Raw genomic sequence first — 22,686 nt, 5'->3', positions numbered from 1 at the left:
CAGTGCAGTACATGGGAATAGATAATAACAATAAGTAACAGTAACGGCCAGTAGGTGGCAAGTGCAAGGGTAAGTGCAGACATCAGGTGTCAAGTGCTGGTAGTGGGACTGAAGGGATACAGATAAATGGGGGTTTGGATTTGCATAACATGTTTGAGCTTTGCCATTAGTTTTAAATGGACTATCCTAATTTTTCATTTTCTCAGCAATGATAAGAAACTCTAAAATGTGTTTCTAGCTGCCGCGAGAATGTTGGAAACTTGAAGGTTGGTGAGCTGATGGGTCGTTAAATTAGGTATCTGAATATAACATAACATTTCATATTCATTCCTAATATATGTTTGGTGTGAAAGGTGAAAAATCATAGTGCGCCTGTGCAATAAAGTGACAAAATAAAAATAACTGCTACTGATCTGTCAGAAGCAGGGGAAGGTTTAAGTTACATGCCTGTAACTCTTGTCCTCCAGCATGGGTCTGGCATGAATTCACATGTTAATGAATATTCCCCGTCATAGGCTGGGAATCCTTGGTAAAAAGAAAAAACAGTTTAACATTAGCTTGAAAACTGTATTTCTCCTCTAAACCAGTCACTGGATGGGGCTGTATGACCCCAAAGGACAATGATGGTCCTCTCCCTAAGCTCCACCCCTTGTGGCCATCTTCAGATTTGTTAAGCACGAAAAGTAGCAGTATGAACCAAGGAGACCCACTGCGGTGAAGGGATGGAGGGTTTGCATGTGAATCCATGGCAGACCGATGCTGGAGAACACAAGTTACAGGTAAGTAACTTAAACTTTATGCAGCATGGGGTTCTGGCATGGATTCACATGCTCATGAATAAAGATTACACAGCAGTACAACTTCCCAATGACGGGAGGTGGCAAGGCTCAACTGAAGTAACACTTTCACCTAGAACAGGTTGTGTAGCACCACTTGGCCGACCCAGGGCTTCTCCCTGGAATCCCTGTCGACGCAGTGAAATCTTGTGAAGATGTGTGGACCTCCACGTAGCAGATGTCGAGCAGTGGCACACCAGAGAGAAACGCAGTCATTGATGCGAAGGCTCTGGTGGAATGGGCTCTCGGCCGGCCAGGAAGAGGTCTGTTAGCCAGATGATGACTGTGCATGATGCAGCTAGTGCAGTGGTAGAAGTGTATCAAAGTAGTGGCACTGTGGTCTCGGCAAGGGCGAGGGTAGGCAGCATAGTGCAACATGTGACCAGGTGTTGCGGCCAGGGGATTACAATAGTCTACGTGACTAATAACTAAGACTCCTATTGCAACTTTACACTTGCACAAGGACATGAATGCGCACATGCTCTGTATAGAATGGTGAATATGGTTGTAAAAAGTAGAGGAATGGTAAACCGAATAAATAAAGTCGTGGAACACGGCTCCCAACCGTTCCCACTCACTTCAATCACTGAGCCGGAGATCCACCTGGAGATGGAAACCTTCGACAAGGCCTTTCTGTGATTCACAGGTCCAAAACAAACAACTGAGAAGTCTTCCGAAAATATTTGTACATGCAATGTTAAACTTCAAGGCACGAGCCACGTCCAGCAAATGCAAAGCCCTCTCCGCTGGCGACGATGTATTTGGGAGGAAGGCAGGCAACCCCAAAGGCTAGTTCAGGCGCAACTCTGAAAGCATTGTCGGCATAAAGATGGGGTGTGTACGAAGTACCACCCTTGTAAGCGTGGTAGGGCTTATGCGGCTGTTTGCAAGACAGGGCCTGGATCGCCATGAGGAACCGTCTTCCGCGAGAAACTTGAGCGGGGCTTGATGCATCAGCTCAAAGGGCGTCCCCATGAACTTAGTCAAGACCACATTAAGTTCCCAAGCTGGGGCAGGAGACTTCACCAGTGGAACATTCCTGAAGAGACGCTTCAACTCATTGTCAAGCCTCTGCGACCACAGGGAAGGCCTACTGGTTCTGGTGTAACGGGATGTGGCAGCCAGGTGTACCTTGATAAGGGGCGTGAGCCAGTCCAGCCTTGGTCAAGGAAAGCAGGTGTGGCAGGAACTGCAGGGATGTGACATGCAGAGGATTGATCCTCCGAGCCCAGCACCACACAGAGAAACGCTTCCACTTGTGGCCATAGCACGTCAACGTTGAAAAGGCTATGGCCTTGGCCAGGATGTCCTCATGATGCACTGGTTAAGAATGTCCAAATTCTAGGGTCGCTAGAACCAGGCTCTGAGGTTCAGCAATGCCAGGTCATGATGTAGAATCACTCCTCCCTCTCTGGTGAGAAAATCGGGGAAGTAGTGGCAGTCTGCTGGACGTAACAGGTCTGGATACGAGGTTTGTTGCGACCACGCCGGATCGACGAGTGTCATCCTGCAGTGACATTGTCTGAGTGTATTGATCACTCGTAGCAGGAGTGGGAAGGAGTATGTTGCTTACTTGTAACTCCTGTTCTCCAGCATTGGTATCTATCATGGATTCACATGCTTTGAATATTCCCCGCCGCCAGACTGGGAATCCACAGTAACATTTTATTATCTTATAACAGAAACTTTAGGCTCACTTTAGTAGCCCATCCATGTCCTTTTGGGTGCATTGTGGCTCAGCCAATGGGGAGTCGAGTGACCAGCCCCAGCCAGGAAGCCAAAATCAGTTTCTGACCCCATTGGGATTACAGTTCGCATAATGTAGCCTTGCTCCCTTAGGGGTGGTAGGTGGGAGCGTATGAATCCATGAAAGATACCAATGCTGGAGAACAGGAGTTACAGGTAAGCAGTATACTCCTTCTCCAGCATTGGATCTTTCATGGATTCACATGCTTTGAATAGATTGCCACAGCAGTTAACCATTTGTAACAGGAGTTGTAAAGGGAGAAGGCATACCTTATTGAAACAATTGTTTTAGGATGGCTCTTCCCACGCTTGATTCTCCTTATCCCTCCATGCAGTAATTCTTGATAAAGGTGTGCGGAACTGCCCAGGTTGCCGCACTGCACATGTCTGACAGGGGAGCCCCTGCCTATGGAGCTGCTTAATACCCCACTTCCCTAGTGGAATGAGCATGAACAGATCCTTGCAGTGGTCGCCTGGACTGCCATGTGCTGTGAAAATTGCAGTGGAAACCCATTTGGCAATACCTTGCTTTGAATTAGTCAGACCTTTTTAGGAGGGCCGAAGGCCACAAACAGTTGAGATGTTCGTCGAATGTTTTTGGTTCCGTCTTTGTAGTAATTCAGGACTCTTCGCAGGTCGAGAGAATGAGGAGCTCGTTCAGCAGGTGTGGACGGATGTGGGAAGAAAACAGGTAAAGTTACTTCAGTTTGCAGGTGGAAGTTGAACAACACATTGGGAACAAACGTAGGGTTGGTTTTTAAGATGACCTTGTTTTTCTCAAACCTTATATACAGAGATCTAACGGATAGTGCATGTAGTTCTCAAACCCGCCGGAAGGACGTGATTGCTACTAGAAAAGCAGTCTTCCAGGACACACATTTTATGTCCGCAGCAGCCATGGGTTACACGTACCTCCCCACGTATGCCTTCCACTGGGGTGCACAAGTGGGCCCCCTCCGAGTGCACGGCTGGTTCAGGCCTGTTTCAGGGTCTGGGTCCTTCAGGCGGTGTAAACTTTGTCCTCTGCTGCTGTATGCCTGTGAATGACCTCTGTAGGCCTCTTGAGTCGTTAAGCGGGAAGGCTGCTGATAAGGGGTGGTATATCCCTTGGAGGACCTTCCAGACTTTCCTCTCTTTGAACGTCCAGTCTGAAGTTCGTGGTTTTGAGCCATCCCTGCTGATGAACCCTGTGTCCCTGATGTCCACCACCACTGTAATGGCGTGGTCCGAGGCCACTTCCCCTTCCTGGAACAGCGCCAGAGCTTCTACCTTCTTGTCCTCGGGTAAGAAGTCCAAAATGGGGCCCAATTTATACCATAGTTCCCGATCATAGCGGGATAAAATGGCCAGGGTGTTAGTGGCCTTAATGGTGCTGGCAGCAGTATAGATGATCCTTTTCCCCATCGCATCCAGCTTCTTCCCCTCCTAGTCCGGGGGCACCATGGGCGAGGACAACCAGTTCGCTGGGCTTTTCCTGGCTGCGGCTGAGACCAGAGTCTGGTGAAGGCCGGGACATCGGGCACTTGGAAGATGAGTCCGGGACTCTGTATTTCTTCTCAAACCTATCCTGCTTGGGTGGAGCGGTGCTCAGTCTTCATCAGGGCCAAGCCCTCATCCCAGGTAATAGTCTAGCAAGGGAACGGACATGGTCTTCTGTCTGGACTCACCATGTTGGTAAAGGAGTCCTTCATTTTTAGTCTGCTCAGGCACCAGTTGAAAAAGTTCAGAGTCCCTGGACATCATGGCGTGATGAGTCAACCTCATCCGATGGAGAAGCCCAGTGTGGTTCATCCGCACCCACTGTCAGCTGATAGGAAGTCATGGGTTTAGTTTGTGTCCGTCGCTGTATCTGTGCCTTTGTCCGTGTGCTGCCAGATCCCCTGTCCGAGCCAAATCCTGATGTGAAGGTGTTGGTTGACACCTTGGACTAGCTGAGTCCTTTGACCTGCACTTGCACCATGGAGAACTCCCGTGAGGCAGCCTTGGGGACTCCTAGACAGCAGTGCCCGGTGTGGGAGGAAATCTCTGTAGAATTTCTGAAACAAGCATGTGCAGCATGGTCAGACCATCCAAAGACCTGTCCCTCGGCTGGTGCGTGAAAGAAATGGGCGGTGTAGGTTCTGGACTGATGTGCCTACTCTGGTGAGGTGGGGGACTGGGCTCACCTTGTGGGGGACCCACCTATACACACAGGCTGCTGACCCCCTTCGTGGTTTAAATAATTGTCTTGGGGCAGATTATCGTCACCCTTCTGGGAGCTCGGATAAATGTGCACCAGTTTCACTGGGACAGCTCGTGATTCCATACCCTTCTTATGGTCAGTAGTAGCTTTACCCTTTCCCCTCTCGAGACTTCTATGGTGATGCTGTCAATGGAGCCGTCCCCATTCCAGGGGTCTTCACAGGAGCCGCATTAGCTGCTTCATGCTGTGGCAGCATTGGCTGCTTCACGCCGTGGCAGCATGGACAGCCGATGATCGCTGTGACCGTGGACACCACCTTCATGGACAGCCCACCTCCCCCTTTGACGAAGAAGTAGTGGTCGTCAACTAGGTCCTCAACGGGGCAGGTAGTAGGAGCCTTCATCAACGTGGTCTTAATCATCAATGACTACTTTTGTTTTGTCCGGTTGAGCTGCCGATGGTGTCGCCGAGGGCCACCTTTTAGATCTTTCCTTCGTTGCCTTGTTCGCCAATGGTAAGTAGAATTTTAAAGGAGTCATTGACTTGGGAGCACCCCTCACTGGTAGGCTCGCCGTAGAAGTAGTCAGTGATGGCGACCTAGTCCTTCCTGAGCTGGGACCCGCAGGCGCGGCAAACCCAGTGGGATCAACTTTGTGCAGCCTGCCCTTCTTTTGGACCCCTGAGGGCAGGGCATCCTCAAAGGATCTCAACCTCTTTTCTGAGGAAGCTTGCTTGTGGGACCGCAACCAGTCCTTGGTCCTTGGGGAAGCATGAACATGCCTGGAATCGCAGTCAGAGGCCAGATTTGAGCCACGCTGCAAGCCTGCTGGAGCGATCCTACTTTGTCTTCTTCAAAAATCCACGACAGACCTTGCATCCCTCCTCATCATGGTCCGGATGCAGGCAATACAGACATTTATGGTATCGATTTTGGACGTACACATTCCTCAATCCACATTTCGTACAGAGTCTGAAGAGGCATCTCTTCTCCCCGGTCATGGTGGAGAGGCGCAAAGTGGCACAAGCCGCCCAGGCCTTCTTGAAACTCGATGGAAGATCCACGATGATGTTTGCTAACAGTGGATCCCCGCTGCCAGTAATTGACCTCCGGTCGAACGATGAAAAACTCGAAATCTGAAAAATTGGTCAGAGAGCAAGAAAAGGACTCCCAACACTGAAGCATGCTGTAACAATCTGAAGATGGCCACCAGCGGTGGTGCATAGGGAGAGGACTGCCCTTGGTTGGGAGCTATATGACCCAAATAACAGTGATTGGTTTAGAACAGAAATGCAGTTTTCAAGTGAAACTGTTTTTTCTTTTTATCGAGGATTCCCATTCTAACGATGGGGAATATTCATGAGCATGTGAGTACATGCCAGACCTCATGCAGGAGAATATTAATATCTATTCATCATGGCAGTTATTTGTAAAAGGTTTTGCTTCATTGGACTTTTTGGAGAGCAAAACTGGACATGAAAATACATTTGAATCTCAAAAAGGAGTTGCAATATTTCTGTTCTGGACTGCCGAACTAATCCTTAGACGGGGGTTGGAGAGGCACGTAACTGTCCAATCCTTTTTTCGAGATGGAGAACGTTTCTTACCTGTAACCCTTGCTATCCAGCATTGGTATCTTTCTTAGATCCACATGCTTTGAATAGGCAAGAAAAAGCTATGTTTTGTAGCCTAACACCCTTGTTATGGGTGCTTTTGGTCCCCACCAATGGGACCTCGAGTAGCCCTAGACTAGACCCTGCTTTCCCCTCACATTCTGACCCTGTGGTGATAGATGTCCATAAGGTGTATGTTAGTCCACCTGATGGGGTGGAAGAAGGGTGCATGTGAATCTATGAAAGATACCAATGCTGGAGAATAGGAGTTGCAGGTAAGAAATATTCTCCTTCTCCAGAATTGGGTCTTTCAGAGATTCACATGCTATGAATAGATTATGTAGCAGTACACAGACACTGGGGCTGCGTACAGGTTAAAAGAAACACCAAAACACCTTACAGCAAACCCATAGGATCATACCTTATTGGAATAGCTGCTGTAGGACTGCCCTCCCTGTATGCGCTTCCTCTGCATGTTGCTTCTCCAGGCAGTAGTGCTTTGTAAACATATGTAGCACTAACCAGGTAGCTGCTTGACAGATGTCTGTGATTGGGACCCTCTGGCCACCATGCCGCCGATGCCGCTGTAGCTCTCATTGAATTCCTTGCGGTGGAGCCTGGTGGGGCTTCCCTGCAGACCTATGGCAGAAAACAATGGCCGAGGTCCACCTCGCTATGCTTTGCTTGGAAAGAGCGTTGCCTTTATTCGTCGGCCCATATTCTATGAAGAGTTGCATTGACTTCCTGAAGGACTCTCCTGTTAATGTGGTATTTTAATGCTCGCTTGAGGTTGAGCGAGTGTAACGCCACCTCCGCCAATGACTACGGCTTGCTAAAGAAAGCTGGCAAGGCTAACCTGGAAGTCTTGTGAAAGTCCGTGGGGACTTTGGGAACAAATTGCGGGTTCGTCATGAGTACCCTGTCCTTTTGGAAACGGAAGATGGTTGGTTAACGGCAAGGGCTTGCAGCTCCGATGCCCTCATAGCCAATGTAATAGCCACTAGGGAGGCCATTTTCCATGACGGATATCTTGGTGGTGTAGAGGCGATAGGCTCAAACGGTTTCCTCATGAGTCCTGAGAGTACGGTATTAAGGTTCCATTCTGGCGATATCTGTTTTACTGGTGGGAAACTTTTAAAAAGGCCTTTGAGGAAATGCTTTGAGCCGGTGTCCGTAGAGGTAAATGCCTTTTTCCCATCTTGTGTACATAGAGATGGCCTCCAAATGCACTTTAATATAATTGTGTACAAGGCCCTGCAGGTATGGTAGTACCTCCTCCGGCGTCACCCGGAATGGGTTCAGCCTTCCTGGTATTCCTACCCCCCACCCCCCGCGTTGTTTTTGCACCACTTGCAAAATAGTTTCTGCTTCAAGTGGTATGACTTGCTGGTGGCGGGGGCTCTCGCTGGCGCTAGAACGTCTCTACACTCCTGTGATATGTCTAGTCTTCTGAACTCTGCAAAGTCAGGCGCCACACCGTCAGTCAGAGTGACTGCAGGTCGGGTGTAGAATTTTTTTTTTTTTTTTTTTTCCCCCTCGCCTTGTGTTATGTCTGGTCAATTGCTGAGTCGGATGGGTTTGTGCCTGGAGAATTGGACCACATAGGACTACCAGGTCTCGTGGGGCCAGTCTGGTGCAATGAGGATCAACTTTCAGGAGTGCCACTTGATCGTCTGTAGTGTCCTGCGCAGGATCGGGAACAGTGGTAACGTGTATGCGACCAAACTGTCCCATGCAAAAGCAAACGTGTTTCCCATTGAGCCCCTTTGGGGCATCCTGCGGGTGTACCTGGCACACTTTCTGTTGTGGATGGCAAACAGGTCCACTGTTGTCTAACCCCAGTGCTGGAATAGCGACTGCAGCGTCGAGGAGTTGAGCTCCCATTTGTGGTTTTGTGACACTTGCCCGCTGAGGCTGTCCGCCATCTGATTCTATATCCCCGGAAGGTGGAATGCCTGAATTCTGATCCCGTGGGTAATGGCCCAGCACCAGGTCAGTTGAGCTTCCTTGGACAGGAGTTAATACATTGTGGTTGTATTATCCGTGAGGACTATGACCGTCCGGTTCTTCAGTATTGGGAGGAATGACTTGAGTGCCCACCAAACCGGTCTGAGTTCAAGCAGATTTATATGTTGGGATGTCTCCCAGGACGCCCATAGTTCCCCTGACATGCAGCAGATCCACGTGAGCTCCCCACCCCAGGAGGGGGAGGCATCCGTTGTCAGCATTTTGTCAGGTGTTGGATCCTGAAACATTCTCCCCCTGCAGAAATGTGTCCGTTTTGTCCACCATTGAAGTTGCGAGCACAGTTAGGGAGGGATATGCACTTTGTCCCCCAATGATCCGATGACCTGGGACCAGTTAGCTGCCAGGAACTCTTGTAGCGGTCTCGTATGGAGTCTGCAGTGAGGGACTAGCAGTATGCAAGAGGCAATCGTCCAGATCAGTTGCATGCATTGGTACACTGTTCGTACCTTGTTTAGCGTGACTGTCTTCAGCATGGTTCTGAGGACAGTCCCTCATGCGCGGGAGGGACACATCCTGGGTGGAGAATTCCACTCCAAGGAATATAAGCTTCCTGGATGACACCAAGTAGGATTTTCTGTAATTGATGGAGAAGCCTAATATTTGTAATGGATGCACTGTCGCTGCCATTGAAGACTGTGCTCCCTTCCTTGATGGGGCGTGCACCAGCCAGTCATCTAAATAAGGATAGACGTGGTGACCCTGTTTGCGGAGACTGACCGCCACTGGTGCGAGGCACTTTGTAAAGGTGCGTGGATCCGACTTCAGGTCGAGTGGAAGGACCTTGAATCGGTAGTGCAACTTTCTGACCATAAGCTAGACATCTTTCTGGGGCCCTGCATGGGAATGTGAAAGTATGCGTCCTGGAGATCCGGGGATGTGAGGTAGTCGTGGTGCTGCATTGCTTCTATGACCTGCTGTAGCATGATCATAATGTGCTTCTGGCGCTTATAAACGTGCTTAACCTCTGGTAGTCTAGAATGGGCCTCCATTTTCTATCCGGTTTGCGGACGACGGAAAAAAGTATACTCCCTTTCCTCTTTGGTCCCTGGATACTTTTTCTATGGCCCTTTTTTTGCAGCATTAGCTGCACTTCTTGCAAGAGTGCGGTTTTATGCACCTGCAGTTGGTGGTTTGGTGGTATGGGAGGGGTGGTTTGTTTGAACTCTAGTAGGTGCCCATACAATACAACATCCAGTACCCATTTGTCCTTTGTTATTCCACTCCAGTTTTGGACAAACCTGGAGATCGTCCAGGGTGCCGTAGGATGGATCGTCACTGTGGGATCTTGCCCTGCCATCCCTCTGGGATCCGGAGGGCTGCTTGTGGCACTGATTTTGTCTAGTCATTTGATTTTTGGTACCCCTGGTAAGCTTTTGTACCCCTAGGAGTAATATGTCGAGCCCCTAGAGTATTGCCATCCCTTGTTGGATGAGGACGTAGATGTTCTACCCACTGCTCCTCTGAACTGACGAAAAGGCAGACGGTTCTGTAGCAATGTTAAAGACTTGACTGTGTTGGTGTCTGTTTTAATCATTTTAAGAGCTTTATCGATCATGGGTCCGAACAGCTCATCCCCCTCGAAGGGCGTGTCCAGAACTTTATGGTGAAGATCCGACCGGAAATCCATACATCGTAGCCACACCTGTCTCCTTGGGACCACCCCGTTGGCCACCTGTTTAAAACCTATTTTCACCAAGTTCACTGCCATGTTGATCCCCCGGTTGGAGGACTCCTCCCCTTCCTTTAAGATCGCTTTTGCCTCCTTATGCTTATCCTCTGGGAGATGCGCCAGAATTCTAGTGAGCTTATGCCACATCTCCCTATCATATCTTGCTATGATGGCTAGTGAGTCGCTGCTTTCACTATTATGGCCCCAATTGTGCTGACCTTTTCCCAAAGGCATCCTGTTTTTGTGCCTCATTTTCTGGTGGCATTGCACTTTTGCTTCTCAGATTTCACTTTTCGGCTTGCCACTGCTGAGACTACCGACTCCGTAGATGGCTGAGAAGTGAGACATTTCGGTACAATTTTTGGCGAGGCAGCCTTTCACCGCTGGGATTGTGAATGGCGGTTTCATGTCCCTCATGCCAGACGTGGTCAAGGGTGGGAATCCAGATCACTGCCTTCCTCTTCTTATATGGTCAAATAAAAAGCACTCCATTTCATCCTCTGAGGATGCATACCTTCATGACTGTAGAATGGAATCCTGTGATCTCGTCCAGGAGTGATGGTTTTGCTGACTGCTTGTCCTGGGGAAATTCTTGTGGGCAATCCGTGTCCCGATCGTCATCCGGCCGCGGGGAGTCGAATGACGAATATGTGGTGTTGCGGGGTTCGTCCACATCTGTATCTGTTAGTGCCCCTTCTTCCAGCAATGAATGTACCGGTGGTGAGACGGTACGGCTCCTTTTGGGCGCGGTCGGCTTCAGCAATGTACTCCTGCCCTTGCGTATCAGTTGAAGAATGTGGGACGCCAGAGGGGATTGGGGGGGGGGGGAAACAACCTGGATTGCGAGTGTCCTCTGGAGGACCTTACTGATCTTTGCTGTGGCACCGCTGGTTGAGGACGTGGTTGTAAGGCCGGCATCACTGGCCTCATCAGAGCTGCATTGAGCTGAGGGATGACTTTCTGCAGTGAAGAGAGTACTTGTATCAATAGTAGGGCCTGTGAGTTGGTTAACAGTGCCCACACTTCCCTTGGTTGGACTTGTGGGTGGGCCCAGTAGGCAGTGCTGGTCCTGCCTCTTCCTGTGGCTGTCCACCTGATGGATCCCCTTCCGGAATGTATCTCCCTGGTGTTGGTAGCCTAGTTGGAGTCTCCTCCTGTATCACAACTGACTGACTATTCCGAATGTGACCCTTCAGCTTGCTAATGCGTCTTAAAGTCAGTGTCGACTTCGTACTGTAATATCTCCTCTGGAATTGCATCGGAGTACTGGATAGGGGAGACTTAGCTGAGTTGTGGTTGTGTTGGCTTGCCTGGCCGAAGAGACTGCATCTCATGCAGAAAATGTTTCTTCTCCCCGGGTCCCGAAAAAATGGAGTGGGCTTGTTGCAGTCGACAACAACCCCGTTGACTGCAACAAGCCCTCTTTCTGTTGTATTTTGGGACCTGGGGATGTCTCAACCCTCCCCTCGACCCCCCCCCCCGGCAGAGATTGTAGGCAGGGGCAACGGGACAGTGTTTGTGCAGTCTTTTTCCATGGTTTTCTTCGTCAACAAGTCTGTTTGATGTGTCATCGACGAGCTGGGCCTGTGAAGTGTTGTCGACTAGGCAGTTTTGAGTGGAGACTTCGAGGGGCTAGCTGCCCTATGCTTCGTCGCAGTTGACGTCGACGGGCTCCCCTTAAGTGACTTCTTCCGCTCCTTCTCTGTGGTGCTGGTTAGAGGGTGCTTCTGCACCTTCTGTGCCTCAGCGGCTTTCGTCGACATGTGTTCAAGTGTTTTTTTTGGAGTGGCCGGCAACGAAGGGCTTACGCCCACGGCCGTGGTGGCTTTGACCAGCCCTGTGGTTTTTGTGTATTCCTTGTGACCCCCCACCCCGCTGTGACTTTGAGGAGGCCTTGCCCTCTCCCACTGACCTGAACGTATGCTGGTGTTCTATTTTTCTGTCGCCTTACTGCCTTCTGCTCCCAACTTCTGTCCCGGCCACAGCTGACCTTCTCCGGCCAGCTATGGCCTCTCTGACCCATTAGATAGTATTCTCTTGCCCGCTGTCTGCGGGTCGCTCAGCTGAACACGCATTTAGAATCTGAGGGGAAGAGGAAGGAGGGCTACTCAAGGTCCCATTGGTGGGGAACAAAAGCACCCATAACACAGGTTTTGGGCTACGAAATGTAGATTCTTCTTGCCTAGGGCAAGGGGAATCAAAAAGGAACTGAGGATTTCCAGCCTGACGTGGAATGTTCAGAGAATGGGAATCTATGTAAGATCCTATGCTGGAGAACATAAGTTAGAGCCTCCTAATAGTAAGTTTCCATGGGAAGGGCTTGCAGAGTAACAAGGGCTTCCACTATGGAAAGGTAGATATAGACAGAATTGAGGAGACCCAGAAAGACGGAGAAGGAGATGGAGAGCTGCCTAAAACCATCTTTGGTGAAGCGGCCTTAACATTGAGATGCCTTAAACTTTGCCTTGGAGAGAAAAACTGGGGGAAGCCAAAAGCTGACTAGGCCTTGATCCTTAAGGAGAAGCGTGATCGGGGAGGAAAGCTGGTGATGATCTCTGTACAGCTCAGGGTCTGGTCTCTTCAGTCAAAGAGGAGCCTGGCTGTCTACACCAAGCGCCCCAGAACAGAGGTCCCATGTAAGTAGAAATTATCCACTTAAAACTAAGTGTGTGTGTGGGGTTGGGGGGGGGGGAATCTGCCTGCTTTAACATCTTCCCTACATAGTGAGTGGGGGGAGAATTGTGTAGACCCTTAACACCTTTGACTGAATATTAATTTAATAACTCCCAAATAGATTGAGGCAGGGTGGAGCTTGGAAAAATTCAAAACGTTCGCACTCTCTTAGCGGGAATAATGTTAGTCACATAAAGTAATTGAGGTGTCCTGGCCACAAAAAAACAAATTTGTAATTGTCACCATTCCCAAACCTTGCCTTTATAACACAAAGGTCCTTGTGCCTAAAACAAAAATCCCAATTTACACCACTTCCAAAAACCCTGCCTTTCAAGGAGATGTATCCTTGATACAAAAAAACGGAATTGATAATTGTCACCATTCCCAAACCTTGCTTTTAAATAAAAGGTATTCTCAAACTAAAACGAAAATCCCAATCGTCACCACTCATTAAACAAAAGAGGTGCCCTTGGCCCCAAAACAAAAGTTCTAAACTATCCCTGTTCCCTAGACCTGGCCTTTAAACCGAGAGGTGCTGCATTTTGCTGATGCATGGGTTTTTGGTGCTGGGGAGAGGCGCTTTGCAAAGTGAAACTGGTGTAATTTCCAATGATCAATATTCTCTCTCCCTCTCCATGTGGAAAGTGTTCTCGTGTGATCAATATTCTCTCTCCCTCTCCATGTGGAAAGTGTTCTCGTGTTAACTGCGCTTTGTGTTTACTCTAAACTTCAAGTACTATTTGCCTTAATTGAAGCTTTGTTGTCTGCCACAAAGGTGGCGTGTGTAACCTAAACCAAACCTCATGGAGCCTAAACTATAAATGCATATATATTCTGCCTATATCCCTGCCTGGTTCTTGGCTCATTGTCAGCGTTGGGGGGGGCAGGGGGGGAGAGATCTACGTGGCTCTGAGTCATAGATTCGGTGTGTTGAATCCTAAATAAACTGTCTATTGTGGGCTTGTTTAATTGGGGGCGGGAGGGACTCCCTATGTTGAGCGTGGTCTCCCAATATGTCGTTACATGGCCTAGCATGACATAGGCTTTGTTTCCTGGCTTGCGTGAGGATCCGGTTCTCGGTTGTTTGTGGTGTCCTAGATTGTGTTTTCTGATCTTTAAGAGGTACATGGGTACCAAGGAATGGGCAGCACCTAACTCCCGAGACTGCACTGTACAGGGCCAAGATGGGCCGAGACCACAAGGCAGGATGCAGGTTGAGTGAGAAAACCTGGTGGTGAGCAGGGATGGTGTTGCTTTGAAATGGACAGGGCAAACCCAGTGACACTCCAGAGAAATGATAAACAAGACTCTTAGGTTTGCACCTTGTAGCCTCTCTCAGCCTCTTTCCTGCTTTTGTGTCCCTCCTAACGACTGGTTACCAATGAAGAACCTGTGAAGGAGTCGCTGGAAGCTCTTGAGGGAAGGAGGAAGAGGAAGAGCGGAGTTTGAGCAGGAAGCTATGGAAGGAAGAGGGGAGTGTTCAGAGTGCCCACTGTCAGGATAAGAGTGGTGCCAAGAAGAGAGTGAAACCCAAAACACTGAAATTGAATCCAGCAGCAGGAGAGTAGCTGCTGGCAAAAATGCAATAACACATTTGGAAGGTAAATGAGCAGGGCTCTAAAGCAGGCACACAAACGGGCCAATCAGAAGAGGAAAATACCACAGAGGAAACTGGATAAGCTGCTTGTAACAACGCCCAACGTTAAAGCAAGTGTCATTTTATAAGCACACGAAATCCCAGAAGATTATACAGATGATGTTAGTAACATGATTAACAGTAGCATGGTGTTAACCCCTCATGTGCCGCCCTGTGGGAATGCCTGAGATTTCTCACTCATGAAATGGCATGCGTTACCTTGCAGCAAGTAATTGGCTGTCGTGCAGATTGTCTTGCCGCATGCCACATCTTTTGCCAGAGCGCAAAACCTTTCAAAATCCATACGAGTAACTATAAATTAGCATTTGGAATGACGTAACGCGAAGTGACATTGTGCCTTTTACAAAAACTGTTCTTTGGAACACCTTTTTGTTTCCTTATGTTTTTCTTTGATGGTAACTTTCAAGAGCATTTTAGGTAAAGACAAAGCGACAAAAAGGATCATTGCACAGTGATATCTGGCAGTGCAAACCACAAAGAATAATGGTATCAAGAAGCAACCAACAGAAACCTCTTTAGCAGTTTTTTTTTTTTTTATTACATATAATAAAGCAACTTTAAACTTGTGTAGAATTGACCTTGGATCACAGACTGCGTTCTAGACTTTGCATAAATGGTGGTTGCCTTGATTGGCAAATGCTCAAGAGGACTCCCTTGACTTGACTTGCGTTTGTGTGGGGACTTCACAGGTAATTGTTGGCTGGCGATGAATCCTATGGAAAGATGCTGTTATTGTGTCACATTGAAAACTGTGCTAAAGACAGTTCCCAGTGGATGGATGGCTTCCAATGGAAGTTGCTCAGAGGGGAATGCATCGGACATTGGCTGCTCAGTGGACTCAAATGTTTTGCATAGAGTGTGCTGAGGTTGCTCACAGATAATTGTTGTCCGACATATATTCAGGTGCAAAGATGACTTGTTGCTTTGCGCTGAAAACTGTGCTGAAGACTGCTCCCAGAAAATGGTAATCCAACATTGAATGCTGGACTGCTCGGAGAGGATGGATGGCTGATACTGAGGGACTGCACTGAAGACTCTTAAGACTGCACGGAGGACGCTATATCCTGCCAATGAGGGCTGTGCTGAAGATTGCTGACATATTGACAGCTGTTGGACAACCCAAAAGGGACCCCCGGATTCATTTGCAGGGTTCTTGTTTTTACTGGATTGTTTCCCCATGTTTACACTTTTGTTGCCAACCATAAAAGACCATTTTCCAGGGTGTATTGCGATCTTTGAACACATTGCTTCGAGAATGCGCAGGAGGTGCACGCACCTGCTCGTTGGGAATGCTTTGAAGAATGCAAAGACTAACACAGCATGCCTTAGACTTGCAATATAGTTTCTGCTGATCACTGGTCAGAGGCCATGGACGACTGCAATGAAGACTGATCAAAGAGGACTGTGGGCTTGCATCGAATAATGCTCACAGATGAGGGCTTGCTGACATTGAAGCCTGCGCACAGATTATTCAATAGTCTACATTGAGGGCTTGTTGACATTGAAGAATGCCCACAGATGAGGGCTTGCTGACATTGAAGCCTACGCACAGATGATTCCATAGCCTTACATTGAGGGCTGTGCATTAAAGACTGCTCGCAGGAGACTACATGGGAGACTTCATTGAATACTGCTCACAGGGCATGGGACTGCATTGAAGACAATGAAGACTGCTCACAGGATTTTATAGCAATTTACTGACGACTGGTCATGGATGATGTTTGACTGACCTTAAAGCTTTGTTCAAGACTGCATGCATGAAGGCAGTTGAATTACTTTGCATGCTGGGGTAAATATTGCTCCGAGCATGCCATAGCCCCTAATTAAGACGAAAGTGTCTTCTGGAGAAATGCTTTTCAGGTGAAAAGAGAATGCAAAGATTTGTTTTGCAGAATCGCCTTTGTTTTTTTGGGTGTGCGGCTATCTAATATTTCAGATCATTCGCCATTTTGGCTTGCATTCTCTGAAGTTTATTGACATGTAACGTCACTCGTGTCAGCAGGCCATGAGGACATCTTGGAAAAAGACGAAGTGATGCATGCAATCTAGTGTTTTTGTTCTATTTATTTTACTTCCATGTCACTTTCTTGGCTTCTCAAGAAGCTTCAAGGTGTAGCATGGGTCTTTGAGAGTTATTATGGAACTTTGAGTTTTTTCAATGTCCAGTTTTAGCTTAAAATCGGTCAATTGTTCCGTACTGTGCTAAAAAGACATTCTTCTGCTTTACTATGAAGGATTCCAAACACAAGACTTGCACCTGAGGACAGATCTCGAAAACAAAGTGCTCAAGACCAGGAATCTTCAGCAGACACACGAATGCCCATACGCACCCATGCAATGGTACACTGTTGGGGAAACAATCAAATGTTTCTACCACAATTCTGTATGTTCCCATAGAGAAACTGGAATGTCCTTTGTATGCATCATCGCCATAAATACATCTTGCAGCTTGACCATAAACTGCTCATCAAGGTTTGAAGCACTCTTGACATTTTAGAATGGAAAGTGTTGCTAGTTGCACAGTGATCAAAAACAACAAACAGGGCCTGAACGCTTTGCCATTTAAAAGGGAGCCAATATGTAAAGTGTCCTACGCGGAGGAGTAGAAAGCAATGACCGCTGTTGAGGTTTGCAACCTCTGCTTCGCTTGTAAACCGCTTTGTTTCTCCCTATAAAGCCGCCACTTTGGCTAGATCTGTGGCTGGTCTGTGTCCAACCGTTCCATTGGATACTGGAATCCTAGAGGAACGACAACTTTTTGTCTTACTTTTCTCAGCATAAGCTTTAATTGGCTGGACAGAACATGAACATGGAATATTCATGTTGCAGAAAAAGAGTGAGGTCTGTGAATGCTGGAAAGACTGACTGGAAAAAAGTAACTGCACCTTCTTGTGGGGGGCGCTGACCTTCTCCAGTAGTCACTGACCAGATGGTTTCTGGGTTTCCTTGAAACTTGTAAGGTAGCTTTTTGGGGACGAGTACTGTGGAATGCATCCAGTGGCAGGCTGCAAACTCAGCCAGTGACTAGAGCTATGACTTGATGGAGCGCGGTAGTAGTATTACACGGCTTATAAAAATAGAAGACCTCTGCCAAATATTGAATGAGTTTGCTCCATTGGTTGCTTCCTTTTGTAGCTGCATTAACACCAACCAAAAGCATTCACTTGCAACGTCCTTTAAAAAAAAATAACGTTTCATTGAATTTGTTCCCCATTTGGAAACTTGTGGTAACACAATTGCGCCAGCGTTTGCTGTGGTCATTGAACACAGTACTTACTTTTACTAAAAGGTCTTGTGTTTCCTGCCCCGCTGCTGCACATATTAAAAAAACAAAGCCGTCAACTTCTTGTGTCTTTTGACATTAAACGGCGGACAGTAATTGGATTTGTTTGTCTGCCAAGAATCACTACTACTATACACTGCCATGGGCAAAAAAGCTTCAAAAGTGGGTGAATGAAACACTGAGGACAGAGCATTGCTGATCACGCAGCATCTACTACGAAACCTGTGGGGATTGCATGGCATCGGGCCCACCGACCCCTGGTTTCAGACAAACGGCTCACGTTGGCCACTAGGCTATGGGAGAATAGACCAATCAAAGAGACACTACCTGAGATGGGAAGGGGGGGATGAGGAGGCAAAGGAGTTAAATAGGTGGGGCCATGGTGAATATCGGAACCTTTCAGGAAATGGGAGATGAAAGGGGGCGGGGTAGACCTGATCATTAATTATGTTAAAAAGTTCTGGGGTTTTTTGGTACCAATTTATAGTCCCATATGCCAGGTTGCTAGTACAAATTGGAATTGCGTCGCAGTTGAGTGCTGGGCAGAAAAAGGGGGTCAAAACCCCGACCCCTTGGAGAAAACAGTAAACAGAAAGCTCCACACTTTAAAAACTACACCATGTTGTAAATTGGGTGAAAAGTATATGTGTTTAATAGGTTGCCCTTTCCAGATAACGCGTGTTTTGACACACAAGTGTCTTCTTCAAATCAGGGCTAGTCGAAACTGACATAATAAAATATCAAGTATTGACCAAAAAATATAAATTAAGAGCATACACAGGCAAAAAGTGGTAACCAATAAACATCCATAGGCACATTAAATTTGTGTATTTAATGTGCATATGGATGTTTATTGGTTACCACTTTTTAATGTGCCTATGGATGTTATTTGGTTTAGTTATTGGGGTAGCGTAAGTGACATTACACACCAGATGAGATCACAGGAAGTGATGTCACATGACCTTTGACACGAATGGCATTAGTTCCTATTTAACACTGGTGACATCAAGGGTGGTGGCTTGTGGGCGTAAGAAAAACGTACGTTCATGTAGAATTGTAATGGCTTCTAAAGCTAGCAAGAATATTTTAGATAACAACCACATTTTAACAATAGTGCTGCCTTCATATTCCATGGATGGGGTCATGATATGATGGGGTTAGACCGACTAGAATCAACATAGGCCGAGGCACTGCCATAAATATGCTGTTTCAGCATTTAGACAGGTACGTCCATATTATACCAGTTGTAGCTGCATGTTGGGTATTTTCATTATGATAAGTAAAGCCCCCATATTGCCAGTTGCTGCGATAATACATTATCCAAAAATGCAATAGATGCAAGTCACCAACGGTGCGCTGGAGCATTAAAGCTTGAACTCATGCTAATGATTTGTTAGTTGTATAGCGCTTTCACCAAAGCGCCATACATAGCACATATTCACATACAATTATCCTCCCAACCGAAGTGGATACTTTTTAAGTAACGTGAGGAGATTGAAAGGCTGAGTTGGGCTTGCCGGGATTCTAACTTGAGACCAGCTGAGCTACCTTATCACTTTGCTATTAAAAATGCAATGATACAGTAAGACATACCTAGAGTGGCTGCACCAAAATGCCAATCAAACCACGCAATAACAATTCTCATCCTGACTTTATCACAGATGACCAGCAAAATATACAATGCCACAGTAAGGAAAGGATAGACTGGCTGCACCCAAATGCCAGTCTAGCCACTTGTAACAGATCTCATGCCTGCTTTATCTATATATATCTATATATATATATATATCATTGATGACTGTTATGTATTAGCGCATCCCTCTCCTGCCGCACCATTCCCACAAGTCCACTCTCCTACTTCAAACCCCCAAAACCGGCTCCTTTGCCCAGATTTACCTCCACATTGCTATTCCTCGTCTCAGTACTTAGATAAGGCACAGTGCTTCAAAGGCAAGCACTGGCATGAGGAAGAGTAGGACTAGGAGTAATGAAGAGTACCGGTAAGTAATCCAGGCATTGAACACAAGCACACACATTCGCACATCATACACTTGCTCATTTACACATGCACCCATTCACCATCACTCGCACACATGCATATTACACAATATACACACAAGTACATTGCGCAATATACATACACACTTGAAATTAAAAAATATATTTCCTCACCTTCCCGAATCAGTTGCTCCTCATCTTCCAGTCATGCAGAGCAGAGCCGAGTCCTCCATATCCTGAGGGGTAACGCGCTTGGATTTCAAAAAGAAATGATTTCCGTTACGAAAACCATTTCTTTCTGAAGTCGAGTGATTTCAAAAAGAGAATTTGTCTTTTAAATCTGAGCTGCCCCCCCTCCCCCATAACGAGGGGTCGCAGAAGTGGTGCAAGGAGTTGCAAGGGAGTTCCCAAGGGTCTCTAGTTGCATAGGGCCTCATTACGAGTCCAGCGGTAAGCCTGCCGGTGCTATCGGAGGGTTGCCACTGGAATCTTAAAATTACTGGCGCCTGTCTTCCTGGTCCCAGCGTGCTATTCCAAGTCCGGTGGCCGGAAAGTCGGGCACCAGTAATGTTTAGTCCCCATTCCCATGGAGTCCTATAGGACCGTTCGATACTGGTGTTGCCGTGAAAACTCTGCAGGCGGGTGCTGTTTCGCCTGGCAGGTGTGAACCTGGCGGGCGGGGTGCCACCCGCCTGCAGTGTTGTAATGTGCCGTTACGGAAAGAACAGTGCCAGTAGGCTTACTGTCACCGTTGTTTCTGGACTGGAACAATTGTAATGAGGCAAAAAGTCACTTCATAGTTTGCATGCACTCTCGTCTTCGACCACTTAATCTCTCACTTTTTTTCCTTCTCCATAACCTGGTCGTTCCATACCCCATTTGGTGCTTGTTGTTCGCCACCTTGGGATGTAGGGGTCCACATCACACCATATGTGCCCTCTTCCAAAACCTTATTTTTTCTCTTATTTCCATTTTAGCTACACTGTTGAAATTCGACTCCGGCTAAACCTCTGCTTGCGCCGCATCAGGATGAATTCTGATCACCCTCCTGGGTTCTCCACTCTGGTTCCCCACCTGACCTCTACCTTGTCTCCTATTGGCCATTCTTGCTTACACACTTTGTACACTGGCCCCGCCCAGAATAGGCTCCTAATGCTGTGCCCAGCTTCTGCTCCCATCCTCTTAAGGTTGAGTTTAAGGATTTTGTCTCACCGGCAGGCATAGATTTCCAGAGGTTGAGCTTCTTGGCTCAGGGGCAACGTGCTCGCCTTGGAAGCAAGACGACACGAGCACCACAGGTTTGATCCCCGGGTCGGGCTTGGAAACCTCTGGGTATTAAGCACGTTACAAATATCATATCATGGGTTCCACCTGGAAGTCTCGTATATCTTAACTTATTATTATATCATATTTCTTATATTGTTTTTATTCGTTTCTTTATAACGCAGCTTAATACCAAAGACATTTCTAAGCCAGACCCGGGATTCGAACCTGTGTTGCTCTGCATGTACTACTCACTGTATGCAAGGGGATGAATGAAAGCCTCCATCCGTGCATTGCAAAATAAACCTGTCACACTCCGCATTGCTGTCTTCCTTTGCATCCAGCCCACCTAAGTGGTGGCAGTTTCATTGCCTGGTGTGACATGACATGTCGCAGATTGTGTATTCTAGCCTAGCGTGGCATGTCAGATGCTATCCGTGGCCTGGTGTGGTATGGTACAGGTTGCATCTGGTGCCTACATACCACATGTACCTTCCTGTGGCCCAACAGAACGCAGTGTAACGAGATCTTTCGTACCCTGGCTAGTAAATGTAATTGTAATGGGTTCTTTATAACCCACTTAATACCCAGGGGTTTCTAAGCACGGACCTGGGAATCGAACCTGTGTTGCTCCTCGTTGTCTTGCTTCCACTACCAGAACGTTGCCCCCGAGCTATCCTCCCAGTCCCAGGGTGCATCCCTTGCCCTAACATCTCGCATATAATGTTGCTTGGCATGTCGTAGGTTATCTCTGTAGACTGATTACAAGTATGTCCTGTTGCTTGGCACGGGTTTTGTTGTTCAAAGATGTTTGTCCTGTGGCCTGACGTCTTATATCGCAGGTCTCACCCCTTTGCCTGGAATGTCCCTTGTGTCCTGTCCTTTTTCTCCTGGAGCCTGATTAACCCTAATATTTTACTTGTCTGCAGTTGGCGGTTCACCTTCTACCTGGTTGCATTCATTGCTGGGATCGTCGTCCTCGCTGATGTAAGTACAGCACGGTCACTGCTTGCACTTGTGCCACCGTTCTGTCCCTGGGTTCATGGTCTGACCTGTTCCTCTTCATCCCAACAGAAACCCTGGTTTTATGACTTGCGTGAGGTGTGGAAGGGATTTCCCAAACAGGTAAGTGAGGTGGGGGTAATGGGACTTGTCACTACAGGGCATTCTCTCGGGTTGGAACACAAGATCTGTAGGATGCATGCAACAGTGGGGCACAGTCTAGAGGAAGATCTGCTCCACAGAATTTAGTTGGTATGCCGTACAGGGATGGACAGGGCTTCCAGCGGTGTCCCATCTTAGAACAAAGGTACTGCCTATATGGGAGCATGTTTGACCAAACACACACCAGAGCAAAGTCTGCACGAGGCACAGGTCAAAGGCATATTGCTTACCCAGGGATGTGGCCTACATAGTGAGCAAGGTCTTTACTGGAGGTGCAAAGTCTACTGTGTCATGGCCAGTACAGGGGTGCACACGCTCTGAGGGCATTACGCAGCCTACACCACGGGCATTGCTACTGTTTGGGCGTTGGAGCACGGCCTAGATAAGTGAGGAGGGCGGAACCTGCATCCAGCACAAGGCTAACACCCCTCAAAGAGACACAGGTTGAAAGGCACTCTGGGCAAAAGAGCTGGTAGCCTACATATCGGCATGACTTCCACGCGTACAGTATGTCCTGCAGAAGCGAATGTTAACCCTGTGAGGGAGGAACACACTGGGCACCCTGGGACTACTTGA

The 22,686-nt window shown here is 47.7% G+C and overlaps 1 protein-coding gene across 3 annotated transcripts in view; it reads left to right on the top strand.

The window, feature by feature from the left end:
• Window positions 1-22,686, top strand: part of CERS2 (ceramide synthase 2) — a 272,224-nt gene that overhangs the window by 194,425 nt on the left and 55,113 nt on the right. For all 3 annotated transcript variants that reach the window (XM_069649755.1, XM_069649754.1, XM_069649756.1), the window contains exons 5-6: window positions 21,876-21,933; window positions 22,021-22,071. In XM_069649755.1, the coding sequence (XP_069505856.1) occupies window positions 21,876-21,933; window positions 22,021-22,071 (109 nt within the window). The remainder of the gene's footprint in view (window positions 1-21,875; window positions 21,934-22,020; window positions 22,072-22,686) is intronic.

Source organism: Ambystoma mexicanum, chromosome 1p (genome assembly GCF_040938575.1).
Source record: "Ambystoma mexicanum isolate Mex_15411 chromosome 1p, UKY_AmexF1_1, whole genome shotgun sequence".
NCBI lineage: Eukaryota > Metazoa > Chordata > Amphibia > Caudata > Ambystomatidae > Ambystoma > Ambystoma mexicanum.
Note: the sequence above shows the minus strand (reverse complement) of the source record. Positions and strands in the feature narration are given on the sequence as shown.